At 33.3% G+C, this 15,012-nt stretch overlaps 1 protein-coding gene across 5 annotated transcripts in view; it reads right to left on the bottom strand.

Moving 5' to 3' along the window:
- Adamts6 (ADAM metallopeptidase with thrombospondin type 1 motif 6) overlaps window positions 1–15,012 on the bottom strand; it is a 211,614-nt gene that overhangs the window by 122,228 nt on the left and 74,374 nt on the right. For 3 of the 5 annotated variants that reach the window (XR_015734982.1, XM_087896876.1, XM_048442950.3), the window contains 2 exons: window positions 10,944–11,090; window positions 1,604–1,745 (listed from right to left, as the gene is read on the bottom strand). Coding sequence is in view for 4 of the 5 variants with exons in the window: in XM_087896876.1 (XP_087753002.1) it covers window positions 1,604–1,745; window positions 10,944–11,090 (289 nt within the window). In the remaining variant the exon portion in view is untranslated. Of the gene's footprint in view, window positions 1–1,603; window positions 1,746–7,961; window positions 8,099–10,943; window positions 11,091–15,012 lie in introns of those variants that run through there. The other 2 variants (XM_048442953.3, XM_048442954.3) reach the window with 2 other exon arrangements.

Here is a 15,012-nt window from a genome sequence, read left to right as displayed (position 1 = left end):
AATACCATATAGTATATGTATCTATTGAAACCAGTATTTCACTGAAAAAAAGAGCAAAAAGGGCTCCTGACAAAAATATAAGAAATTATGGCTATAAAAGCTAGTGCCTCACAAATTTTCTGATTTTATTTTATTTCTGCTACAAAAGTCAGCACAAGCATTATACAAAAGGATTCGAAAAGCAGAAAATACAGTTTTGTAATGACTTCATGTCTTGTTTCTATCAACCTGGAAGGAGTGAGATTTCTAGATTAAGTGAGAAAACCATCAAATAAAACTTTAAGTTAATATGTACATCAAAGAAAAAGAAAAAATTACATTCATAAATCCCATCAATGTAATAATAATAAACAGTAATAATATAAATTATCTACCATAGAAGTTTATGGATAGAGTTCTAACACAATTTCCAAAACAAAAAGTAAAATAGACTGGCTCCCTGCAAACAGAAAAATGAGATTCACTGAAAGGGATACAGTAAAGCAGCTCTGCTCTCATTTGATCACTGAGCACATGTATTGACTGTGATTAATGCTTCAGTGCCTTTCCTTTAGGAAAAAGCAATTTAAGAAAAGAAACTAGATCCTTTCAGAACTAAGACTTTTCAAAGAAACAGGAAAAATTAAACTTTTACATGTGGCTCCACATACCCAGATAATCACACACAATCTTGACAGTACTGCCAAGGTCTACCAAGAATAACAGTGTATTTGTCACCTAAGAGATGTGTTTTAATTATCTCCCATGGCTTCATGCACAAGAGGAGTAAATGGAAAAGTACAATGAGTATATGGTCTAATAATACTATGACAAAACTTAATTTCTTGTATTATCATCATTTTCTAGGGATTTAGACTATCTGAACCACAATAAGAACCAAGCTTTTAGATTTGATTTTTAAATGTAAATAATTTTTGGCACACAGATTGACAATTTAGAATCTTGCTATTCTATTCAACATATCCCTATATTAGAGACCTAAATATTTGTGAAATTTAAAAAGAACTTCTTAATTATTTCTAATGTGGCATTGTGACTTCTTTTAGGCAAACATGAAGATAAAAATCACAATGCTTACAATTTTTTTCCACAGCTATTTCCTTTTTTCTCATTATTTGGGTTAATGTCACCTTGTTCTTTCTGGGTTGTTGTGTTGGAACGTGGGCAGTGGGTAAAGCTACTTGAAATGACTCAGTCCTAGCTAGAATGAATTAAGGTAAAGGCAAGAAGCCAGTGAAAAATGCCCTTTAGCACAGTTATAAGAGTGCCAGGAAAAGGCAGTGAAGAAGTCCCTTAAAATTAAAATATTTCAAAAGACAAATAAAATTGGCATGATGAACTGAAGATTTTAAAAATAAAGACATGAGAGGCTACTAAAATTCTGTTTGCTTCACTAACAAAAAATTGTGAAATATGTTGATTTAGTATTTTTCAAATATTTAGAAATAAATACTATAGAAACAATATCAGAAAAATCAGCGTCAAGACATTATGCAAATTAATAATGCTCCAAAGACAAACTAAGTTCATTATGATTCCACTTGAACATGTGTCATAAGAGAACACTTACAAATGACTGAACGTAAGAATAAAGACCTCTTACCCCGTATTTGCATTGGCGGGATGTTGCTCCATACTGGAAACGACATTGCTCATCGGCATCGTACACCTGACCTGGGGCCACAGCTGGATAAAGAAAGTCACGCTTGGGAGGCTCATTATCAAGGCAAGTACCACGGCCTGAACTGTTCAACATAAAGGATCAAGGAAATTAGGTACTCTGTAGACGTTTTAGTCACAATTATGAAATGTGTTGAGAGCTTTGTTTTAATAATTAGATGCATGAAAACAACACATTATAATAATAATCACATAGCAAAATAGAGTAGCTTTACAGATACTATGAATGAGAGCTCCAAATTCTTTTTCTCCAGTACCAAAACACAATGGGAGCATCTCCAACAACATTGTGAAACTGTCCTGTTGGCCTTTAAAATACTGGTTTAAACTAGTTCTGAAGGAATCAAACAGAATTTCAAATTACGCTAAGTTTCTTGTTTGTTTTCATTGAAAATATAGTCACATCTGGTAGTAGAATTAAAAACATGAATTGTGGAAAATTAAATAAAAATAATTAGCTGTAATCTTAAAGACTTAATTTATAGCCTTAGAAGGAACAAAAGATGCTCTGGTAAGACATTACACCAGTTAGTGGGCTGAACGGCAGCTGGGGCTAAGGTCCAAAGGTCTTGCTCACACACACTAGAAATGTTTAGTCTGTCAAAGATTTCATATTTCATTTAAGGTCATCAGAACTAGGAAAAGGGAATGTTCTCCTTTCTACATAATTTCTACTTTACAAAATATGCCTTCACTAAAACATAATATTTTAATTCAGTGGAACAAATAACATAAAGGTTGCCAAACGCTAGACAGCATACCTTAAAGAGCTTTAGACTCTGCTAAATATAATTGTTCACTTTTATTTATTCAGTGTGCATAAAATAGGACAGATGCTTTTTTACTTTCATTTCACATGTGAGTTAGAATTTTTAAAGAATTCCTATGCCAACACTTAAAAATTTTTTCCAACATTCCTATCCATTGTGCCAGCACTTTTGCTTTTTTCCCCAAATCTTTTCCATCCACTTTGCCAAAGGAAAATAACTTCACAAGTTGAAGTTCCTCAACTGTTATTTAGGACAGCACAAATTTTCATTTACAAACAGGGAAGAAAGAATCATATAAACCAATGAGTTTTAAATTCATCTGCAAGTATTTTATTTCTTAAAATGTAAAAATTAACTTGTTATATAAAATGTGTATCTACACAGCATAATATTAGCATCTCTAAAACTGAACTGTACTATTCTTAAGGTGGCCCAGACCAAAAAGATACAAGACTGCCTTCTGTGCTTTATGCTCCTCTTTGCTAATTTTTAACGACAACAATGCAGCGATAATACTGCACTGACATAGATGGGTTTGGACATTTCAACCAGCACTGCTCAAGGCTTGCACTACCCAACACTTGCTTCCTTATTGTTTTAAGTTAGGTATTGTCATGTACCTCAGCAAGCACATTTTTTGTTAGATAAATTTTAAAAACAGCATTTTTGATATCATGATGTGTAAACTTTAGTCAAGTAAGATCCAATTAGTAATTTATAAAATATATTAAATTAATGACAAAGGAGTAATATTTTATAGTACAATAGAAAAATGACTATTTTGATACTAATGAATATTTATGGATCACAATTAGAGAATTAAACTTCTAAATTTTCATTCCAAATTATAAGTTCCATCTTAATTTAAAATAAATCACACAAATATTTATGAAAGGAATTGAGCATACAATACAAATAAATAAATACTAATGTAAATCAAAAGAAAAATAAAATATATACTGAAGAATTTACATACAAGGTCATACTTGTAGATTATAAACATTTATTAGTAGCACAACAAAAAAGTGTAGGACATAATTACCTAACTGGAAACAGTACAGAACCCATTACAAATATTACACACAGTGACTTTCGGAAATACAGAAACTCAAACTATCAATTTAATTAATTAATTAAAACATCAGAAGGAGAACTATGTAACCCATAGAAGGGAATTTAAAGATAGATACACAAAAGAAGTAATTTTTCCTCAAGTTAAAATTGGCTTAATTTAGGAAGAAGAAAAACTAATTATTTCATTGAATGTTCTTATTTTGAGATACAATGACCTTTTAAATGATGATTCATATTCTTTTTAAAAAAAACTTTGATCAGACAAGCACTAAAAGGGCCTTCAGAGTCGGCAGCATCAGACATGGTTGGGACCTATGGCCAAAACTCTTGAGAGAGTTGGTCCCCAAAGTATCTTTTGTGTTAGTAAATAGCTGATTAAATAGCTAGACAGCACCAGTTCTCCTTATCCAGTACACTTTACAGAATACTAAAACACCCTATGAAAAAAGACACGAAAGAAAACATATGTATATTTTAAAAGTGAGCCTGTATTTAGAAACACCATATCAACAAAGGCCTTCAGAAATGTGATGGCCGTAAATGTCCACATCAGCAAGGCTTATCAGTCAAGTGACCTCAGGTTCAGCAAGTATCTGTGCGATTGATTAAACTGTTTCTCCGCCCCACATGTACCCACTCTGTGTACAGATAGCACTGTACACAGTCACACCTGGCAACACGTCAAAGCATTGATGAATGTATTTGAGGAATGGGACCATTTCATCTTTTAATTCTTAACTAGCGTTAATTCTTAACACTGTAAATGTTTATTTGCATATGTTAGTAAAAATTGTCTATCATTTTCCAGGTGTCTTTCCTGCTACTTTCAATTATTTAAAATTTACAGAGCATCATTATATTCTTATTATTATTAGTTTTCTGTTTGTTTGTTTGTTTGCCTGTTTGTTTTGAAAAAGGATTTCTCTGTGTAACCGCCTTGGTTCTCCTGGAACTCACTCTGTAGACCAAGCTGACCTTGAACTCTTAGAGATCTTCCTGCCTCTGCTTCCCAAGTGCTGGGATTAAAGGCGCACGCCACCATCAACCAGCTGAGCACATTCTTAAGAAGAACAGTAATTTAAGATATTTTCATATTTCTAAGCTATCAACTACTACTCTGAAATAGTACAGATATAAACACAGAAGACAAAGAACACAGATCTATGAGATGCGGATTTAACTCTGTCTAAAGAGGTTCTCTCTCTCTCTCTCTCTCCTCTCCTCTCCTCTCCTCTCCTCTCCTCTCCTCTCCTTTTCTCCCTCCTCCCTTTTCTGTCCCTCATGTGTGTGTTTAACCAAAGAATTTCTGAGAAGTCAATTCTAGTAAATTTTTTTCCTATGAGTAACTGCTCTTCTGATTTTTAAATGTTCATGAGGTAATGTCTGATTTTTTATTTTACACTAGTAACTTCTCTCTCTAACCCCCCACCATGGTATATGCATTTGTGAAAATGTGTGTAAGGGTGCACTCATCCCTGCAGGTGTGTGGAAGCCATAAGTTAGTTTCAGAATGTCTTCCTTAATTATCTCCATCTCATTTTTTGAGAAAGTCTCTTACTGACCAGGACCTGTTTTAGTTAAACTGGTTGACCAGTAAACCTCAGGATTCAACTAGCCACACACTTCTACATACATGCTCTGGGCCTACAGATAAATTCCACTGTACTTGACATTTGGCATGGGTTCAGAGAGCCAAATTTAGGTAATCATGCTTGTATATCAAACACTGGATCCACTAAGACAATGGTTCTAAACTTTCCTAATGATATAACCCTTTAATACAGTTCTCATGTCATGGAGACACCCCAATCACAAAATTAGTTTCAATCCTACTTCATAACTATAATTTTTCCATTGCTATTGATTATGATGAAAATATCTGATATGTAGAATATCTGATATTAACTCTATGAAAGGGTTGTTCAGCCCCAAAGGGTTGCCACCCCTAGGTTGAGAAACACTACACTAAGCCATCTACCAAAACCTATATTAATAATTTTTAATATTATTTATAAGTTATCATACAAATTAATGGTTTTCATTGTTGTTTCTTCTTACATCATCAGAATTTGCTTTTACTCACTTTTTCCACTAAAATCCTTCACCCCTTTCTCTCTTGCTGATCTCCTATATTCCTCCACAAAACAGAATTTGCAACAATAATTTCTTTATTTTTATTCTGTCTGTTTGTGACAAAGTCTCTTTACGTAGATCAAGATAGCCTTGATTGTCCGGTCTTAGTCATCTGAGTGTTGGGCTTATAGGAATGTGCTACCATCCCATATTTCTGTTCTCTCAGTAATTTTACTTCTTCATATACATATGCTTTTTTAAACTCCTGCTTAAAACAAGTTAAAATACTCCATTTAAGATTGGGTCACATAATTTATATGTTCATATATCAATATATCTGGTATTTCTAATTTCTTTTTATAAAAAATTTTACATAGTCTTATCATAATGTTTTTTTTGAAAGTAATTTTATTAAATTATAAAAGTTTCCATTTACGCCCCTCTTTCCAACACCCTCCCACTCCCCCCTCTCCCTCTCCTCCTCCCTCTTCGTCCCTTAGGGCAGTCAGGGTTTCCTGCCCTGTGGGAAGTTCAAGTTCCTCCCCCCTCCCTCCAGGACCAGGAAGGTGAGTATCCGAACAGACTGGATTCATAATGTTTTTATAACAAAACAGAAGCTATGGAAATTTCTAGTTTAATATTTAATATAGAATTTAGTTAACTGAGAAGCAGTAAGCCTTACTATGCCAAGCCTAGAGTAATCTATGATAGCATCAAAATAACAAAAGAAGTGATAAACCCATAGACATTTCTGGAATTTTCTCATTAGCAGCACTTATTAAGATAAATCATTTATGCCTTGAGTGCCACATAAAAATCTTTTCATTCAGAAAACTTAACCTTTACTTATTAATAAACTAAATATACAGAACTATTAGTCTTCATCTATAAGAGGCTATAACTTTTAATATATTTGTCCAGTGTAAAACTAGACACATAAAATTAAGTCTATAATTACTTTTCCAGTAGTTCATATTTCCCAACAAAAATACCAACCCTAGTTAATGTGTTATAAATATTGATAATTATTAAATTCACAATCTGCACTTTTATTTAACCTTTCAAGACAAGTAAAATACATATCAGTTTAAAAATACATGTCTGTGTTGATTATGAAAAATTCATAGTAAATCAAAATATATTTATATTTCCAAAACTCTGCATTGTAATGGGAAAGTCATTTTATGTACCCCACTTCTAATTTAGTAAACCTTTATTCACAGATTCCCAAAGTCAACTTGAAAACAAAAATATGAGCCAAATTTCAGTCTCCTACTAAAATTTATAGATCTTTATAAAATATGTCCTCCTGGCTTTGTTTTCAAAACACATGAGGATGTATTACTAACTGAGATTTAAAATTTATTCTTGCCAAAACAGATTATTAAGATGGAGCCTATAGTCTAGTCAGTGGCCCAATCTGAAAGGACATCTACCTAAGTTGTACACCTTATAAAGCCTTAACAACGGAAGTGTAATTTAAGGCCAGCTGTTTTTTTCACAAAGGTATGCTGATACATATGAACTAAGTATGAACTAGGTTGATATCATTTACATCAAGTCATATGTCTTCTATCTACTATCTTCTCATGAGTAGCTTTATAATTTTTTATGAAACTAACCATGTTTGAAGTAGACATAACAATGTAATGACATAATCAGATAAGGACAAAGCGATCTAAAATCAAATCTCTTTTTCCTATCACTCACTCTACGATATGAATGTATGACTTGAGGCTTCAAATATACAAATCTTGTGCTGTTAATGGTTGACTCAATACCCACGCCACACAAAATGACAACTTGTCAAAGAAACTCATGTTTAGAGCAAGAGTTTCAAAGTGTGTCAGACACACTGTACTGCCAGGTTGTTTTGGATACTACAATTTTGGGGAGGGTGAGGGAAGGCTGCACCTAAGATGTTTTCCATTTAATAGAGTGAAGTTAAGCTTCAAAAGCAATTTTGAGATAGCAAGTATGAGTGCTTTGTCCATCTTGTCCATCATACATCACTTCTCTCAACCCTCTTCCTAGTTCCCCTTCAGTCGTAACAATGCCACTCAATTCTGTATATAACTTGAAATGGCACACAGTTGTGCTATAGCTCTTGGAGAGTTCGAGCAATTTGACAAACTTTAAATAGGGTAAAAGATGACTCACAAGGCCCCATATCTTTTAGAAATAACATGAAATTGCTCTGAACTACTTCTAAGTGATCAGGAATGAATGGAAAAGCTATCTGCTTTTCACTGCCTGGTAAACTAGCCCATAGTCAATGAGTTAAGCCTTCATACCAGGTTCATCTTTTATTTTTTCTAAATAAGTAAATAAGTGAGTCCCGCAGGCAGATAGGAAAGACACTACCTGCAAAGCCGTCTTCGGAAAACATCAGAAGCTGGCATAACACGTCCATTTTAACGGAAATGGGTTCTTTATTATTTAATCAGGACGGCTTCTGGGCGATTCATGAACCACTTATTGAATCACCGAGTTTAAGAAATCTGAAAAAAAATATTGGGAGTTGGTAAACACCATCTCCTGATTGATCAATAGTACCTAGTGTTGCAGAATGACATGAGAGACTGTATTCTAGTGGCTTTTATGGCCATGTCTTTGGTTTTCTTTTTCCAGTTAAACAGTGAATAATAGATCTCTATAAATCAGAAAGCTCATTGATAAGTCACGGATCATCCTTGTTCTATACAGTCTCTAAGTAAAGGACGGTATGCATTTGCTGATTGAGTGGCAGTTCTTTAAAAATTACTTCTTGCAAGGTTTCTTTTTCTTGAAAAAGAAAAGCTAAAATGAAGTGCTATGACCCTTTTTGAGCCAACTACAAATTTTAGATGTAAACTCAATCCTTGATCAAAATATCTCTGGATTTAACTATAAATATAAATACAAATATAGACATATCACTCATAGCTGTTAAAGCAATTAAGCATAGAAAATGGGACAAAGAAATTTTTTATATTAGTATTTTATCTTTGTGATCCAGTGAACTGATCTTTTTAATGAAGCTTATGTTTAAAATATTTTGTGCTTGAACAAATTATAATAAAATTTATTTAATTAGTTTATTATTAGAGAAGATCTAAGTTTTCTCCGAAATCTTTTTTTTTTGAAATTAAACACTTAACATTTATCCGTTTACTAGTGGTTTTAACTACAGGCATTTCCATGAGGATACACAAAAGAACACTTTTTTATAAAATACAGGATAAATAAGCCCATTAGAATCCTATCAAGACTTATTTTGTTTATATATAAAAAATACAGTAAAGCAATGAAGAGCAAATAATGTTTTCCGATTAACTACTTTTATGAATTCAATGGACTGCTATAATGCAAGGATGACTAGCTTGAGACCCCTCACCAAACCAGTGGTCAGTTCATTGTATTTTAGCAGCAATCTACATAGTCCCTTTAAAGTGTTTTAACAGCCATAATACAGCTCCAACTACACAAGACCTGGCAGGAGCTCAAAAGTAGTCCATTCATCTATGCTTCTGTATGTTTTTAGTACATAAAAGAACACACACACAATTTATTCCATGTCTAAGGCACAGGAAAATTAGGCTGTGGTCCTTGTGTTTAGTATACAGGGCCAGTACTTGCTAATGAGCTGTATAACCAATGGACAGAAATAGAATACAGAGGGGAAAAAAATGTACTTTTAAAACTCAAGAGAAAGACTGCCATTGTAATTACACAAAAAAACTGAGCATGTTACACAATTTGTAATTATGATGATAGAGAGTAAGATTTTATTCTGAAAACAAAGTCAAGACAAGAGAGAAATTTCAGATCTGGTCAAGTTCTCACAAAGATGAGAACGTCAATACTGTTTACAATTTATGTAAATGAAATCACCTACAGAAATCACCTTTAAATGATATTTTCAGTGCTCTCTATTAAAAATTACCAAAGATATCAAACAAATTATTGTCTTATTAAAGCACTTCACCCAGTCTGAGAGTAGACAAGTATAATACTATAACGGCTTCTTACTAAGATTAAACATTTTTAGTTAAAAAATAAATAAATGAAAAAATTTATTTCACAATATGGTTATTCAGAACAACTTTTTGAAATGAATTCCCAATGAATGATTGTACCAATAAATTTTTAAAATTTTATTTTCAACATTCATCTTATGATTATTAAGTCAAAATCTGTGCTGGGTAATTTGAACATTCTTTTCTAAATAATTATAAGTTTTTAGACTCTATGACCTGGCTACTAAAAGTAAAGGAAAATTTTAAGGCATAATTTTATCCTATATAAACTATCTGAATTCAAAACTTTTATAAAACAATTATGTTAATTGTATATAATAATATAATATTATATAATATATAATATATATAATATATAATATTATTGTATATAATAATAATAGCATAATATAAGCTGCTTTCTAAAAATAATGTCCATTTTGCATTTAATCTCATCCCCCAAATGAAAATGTAGCAAGCACCAAACAGATAAAGTAATAGTATAGCAATAAAGTATTGCAACCTTGATGTTACTTAAAATATGAATGTTTATGATTTTAATTAATATCAATTAATTCATATATTATAGCATTGAACATTATGGTATACAAAATACCTAATGATATAAACATTATGATTTAAACTCATTTAAAAACTCATAACCTTTTAAGATTAAAGAGATAAACTAACATGTCTGAGCCACACGGGAAAACAACTCTCAAGTTTCCTGAGCCCTAAAGTCCAATATGAGTGCCTATATGAGTGACGCGAGAAAAAAAAATCTCTTTTTATAAATACAGTTATACTTTTGCTCACTCATATTTATAAATGTGCAGAATCAGAGTCTTAGGATTTACATCAGTAACCATGAAGAAGCTTCCCCAAGTGCTGAAAAGATGGATACTAATCCTTCCTCAAAATGTTCCTTCCTGATATTTAGTTTGGTTGTTGCTTTTATTTGTTGCTATTAGATACTTTGACACTACTAAAGAATTCAGTTCTTTCACCCACATCAAGAAATACTGAATTACTGAATTAAAGTTTGGTTTATTCTCTACGAAATTATGCGAATGTAAATTCTTTCTGAAAATGCTTCCCATTTACTGAAAAATTCTAATCACTCGTTACATCAATCACACTTATATTTTCATTGCACTTCTAGTTTATTCACTGCTTGTGTAAGACCTGGAAAATGTGCTACAATGATTTATTAGAGCATGTGGGAGAGGCCTGAATGTATGTGGGCCCAATAAAATTACTCATACAGAATTTGAAGCACTGTGCATTAGGCTTCCAGCAATGAGTTACTTCTAGAGCAATTTATCATTACTCTCCAGAGATTACTTACTCTAGAAAGCTGGTGATATAGTCTCGGCTGCAGGCAGACCAGGAAAAGGGGTTGGTATTTGCAGTAATATGAGCTGCCATAAGTTTTGCTGCTTCATGACCTTTCGTCCCACAAGAATTTCCAATTCCATCATGGTTCATACCAAAACTGTTTTAATGAGGAAGAAACAGAGGAGACATAAAAGAATGAAATAAGGAAAAATAAAACAACTAGCTTGCTACAATCCTTTATTTCCTTATTGGGCCATTTATTAGTTACATCAGGCTTTGATCAAGATAGACAAATACTCTAAATTAAGGTAGGATTAATGTTCGAGAGACAAAGGATAATTCAATGATACAATATATGTCTAAATCTCTTTGCAATTATCATGTTTTCACATGTTATCAATATGGCATGACGCAATCACTCCTTGAGCAGCAAAGGGCATGTATGTTAATCCACACTTCATAGATGAGAAAACTAAAATTTAGCAAGATAAATGACCACTAAAAATCATATTATTTTTTACAAAAGTACACATTTACATTTGTTAGTAATGTTCATTCTACTGTCCTCAATACAAAAGAGAATTACAGAAAATGACAATGTTTCATTGCGGTATAGGTGACAACCAGTCACAGAAGCCCCTTTTCTTTTGAGCACTGATAAAGGAGAATGCAATACATAACTTACATCCCTGTGTATTTTAAACACCTTCTGAGAACCCTAACATATATAAGGATTATAGCTTTTCAGTGCACGGCCTCCAGTTTTCAAAGCTTTCCTCTCATTGCCATTTCTTTTGCTGTCCTAATGTCTTAGGGAACTCAAAATACAGTTTAACAAAAAAAAAAACCTGATGATATGATCACTACATAAGGATACTTTTTTAAGATAAGAAGTCTAATGATTAGGTTGAATATTGATTCAAAAATATTTATATTTTCAGTATTACATTCTAATAAATGTACCATGGTAGAAAATTACTTTAAGCACAAAACAGGTAAGAAGAGTTGTTTGGGACAGCTAGCTAGTCAGAACAAGTAAATACAGGTGATTAACAACTGTAAAATATCAACATGTGTACTCTTGACAGTGGAGACACATGATTTTCACCTTAGATGTGAGATAAGATTATATGTTTAGAAAGAAGATGGGATGCCTGTCAAAAGTACATCATGGATGAGATAAGGGAAAGTAGGTTCTATGCATGCATATGGAATTAGAAGGGAGGAGCCAGCAATTAATGTGCAGGAAGTAACATAAACAAAGAGAAAAAATAGGACATTATTCAGAGTCCTAAAATGAAGCAAATAACCTTCTTCAAACACTAACATTTAGCATTCTAATATGACATCAACATATTGGAGACAACTTCCTTGAATGATCTTCAAGGAATATGAAGGCAGAGTTCAAGCTGAATTAGACACAATTGGATCAACACAATCTATTAGAAATAGTTTACATGTGAAATTCAAGAAGATGTAATATTCCTTCTGTGTAAAGCTGATAAGGCTATATTAACCCTACTATGCCTCTTTTCACATGTGATAGAGTTCAAAAGTGACTTCCTTTTAGCTGAAATCTTATACCTAACCATGTCATGTGGGTAGGCACAGGTAGCATTGAGGAAACCAATACTGAGAACCTCAATTGCCCTATGTACTCTTTTCTATAAATAAAATGCAAGTTTCTACTTTTAATGTCATATTTCCCTTATCTTACAAAAGAAAGACATATCTTCTCTACAGTCATAATACAACACTACCTTGCATTGGAGTACATGAGCATGAGTGTCAAGAAAACAGACAAAGGAGACATTTGGTATCGAAATTAGAAGAGAATTTGTTTGATGTAACCCTTGACTCCCAGGTCAGTACTTAAACCTCTTTTGAAGTGGGATTCCACTTGTCTGAAAATGTGTTACTATCTGTATAGGTAGACCAGCATCCATTAAAACCAGTAGGGAACACCACAAGAAAACCAGAGACATAAAAACTCTAGGTCCTTGGCCTGTTACCCCGCAAACAGATTAGGCACAAACTAGAATGTGTACATCCTAGGAGCTGCTTCAGAGTAAAACAAGCCAGAACCTCTGTGCTTTAAGAGAGCTACGTAACTGACAACACAAGGGATGGGGGATCTTTAGAAAGCCCTCTGCTTTACTTGCTCTTCAATAACCTGGAAATCACTAACTTTGGAGGTCATACAGCAGAGCAATATACTATTATTAGTTTCTGCCTAGTTTTGAATATGCATCTGAATATGGATTATAACTGTTTCCTGGGTCACTTTGCAGAAACATGACATCTATTTTTGCTAAAAAAAAAAAAAGTTGCCTTTTGTTTTATTTTGTTTCTTGAGACAGGCTTTCCCTGTGTATAGCTCTAGCTGGCCTCACACAAATCCTCCCACTTCTATCTTCCAAAAGACGGGATTACAAGTGTAGCTGTTCATATTTTAACATATGTACACTATGTACTGACAACTCTCTCTCCTACCTTCTTTCCACTCTCTATCCTCCCCACAGAAATCTCCATCAAGTTCACATCTGTTCATAAAATTTTGCCTAATAATTGAAACTGATGCTATTTGATAGATGACTAAATAGGATTAGTAGACTTCTCACACGGTGTCACACCATTGCTGCTCATTTTGTTGCCTCCAGCTTTGTTGCACACTATTCATCTCTTCATATGAACATGGTAAATATTTAATAAAAGATTTGTTACACACAAAAAAAATGAAAAGAAAAAAAGAAAGAAAGAAAAGATTTGTTCAAGTCAGTAACAGAAGGCTAACTAACTGCTTTGCCTATCCACTCACTGGAATGATTATCTTCTATGATACCTTTGAACTTTTTAGGAACTCAAGTACTTAAAATCCCTCATGCTTAGGGTTAGGACATTCATGTAAAATGATAATGCCAGATATTATAAATCAGTAGTTTCTAAATCATGTTAATGACCCCTTAGCCCAACAAGTACAAGGTCATGATGTTTGCACATAGAAGAGCATATTTGGAAACTGTCCATGCATGACTAATGGACAATTACAAAACTTAATTTACTGAAGAAATTAATAAAAGCTGTCTGGTTATGCCGGGTCAGTCCTGGCTACCTTTGGCTTAAGTTGGATGGCTAAAAATGAGGTCTTAATCAAAAAACCTTGTCTGTCTTGTTCATATGACTTAGTCTCATTTCTTTTATCTCTATGCCAGAAGAAGTCAACATCATTATCACCATTATATTCCATGTTCTGAGACAAAAACTTACAGCTATCCACAGAACTCCCAAATTAGCAATTTTTAAATGAACCTTTACTTAAGTTCTATTACAGTTTTATTCATGGTTAGTAAATGTGTACATGATGTGTGTGCATGAATAGGCCATTGCACATGCATGTTCAAAAGGTGAGAAGACAACATTGTGAAGCTGGTTTTCTCCTTGAACCTTTACCAGGGTACCAGGCTTGCACAAGCTCCTTTACTGCCAAACCAATCAGTAGCCTTTACCTGAATAAATATAATAAACTTAGCTAGCAAAAATCTTATAATATAAACTGAATATAATGTGCTTAATTAGCTATCAAAGTTTGATTTAATCAGACCCCTATTGATACAGGAGAAAATGTTGAAAACCACACAAACTCAGGTCCTCTTTTGCACAGCAACCACCCCAATCCACAAGCAACATTATTATGTGCAATTATATTTATTCATTAAATTTATTTATGTATTGGGAGATACACATGGAGGTCAGAAGACAATGTGCGGGAATTTGTTCTCTCCTTGTTCCCTGTTGGTCCCCAGAATCAAATCTATCAGCAAAGTCCTTTAACCATTGAACTATCTCATAGGCCCCCCAGGTGGCAAGATTTTAAGAACTACAACTGACCCTTGAGAGATGAGGAAAAGAAATTATTCAGTCTCACTCTATCATGTGCCCCAATTAAGAGATATTATCACATCTTTGTGACACACGTTTTTCAAAATGACTTGGCTCTAGTCATTCCCACTTACTAAACCTCAGCCAGAGAGCTATATCTTATATTACAGGAGATGTCTTCATTTAGTGCATGGGGGGGT

Source organism: Myodes glareolus, chromosome 15 (assembly GCF_982192425.1).
Source record: "Myodes glareolus chromosome 15, mMyoGla1.1, whole genome shotgun sequence".
Classification (NCBI taxonomy): Eukaryota; Metazoa; Chordata; class Mammalia; order Rodentia; family Cricetidae; genus Myodes; species Myodes glareolus.
Note: the sequence above shows the minus strand (reverse complement) of the source record. Positions and strands in the feature narration are given on the sequence as shown.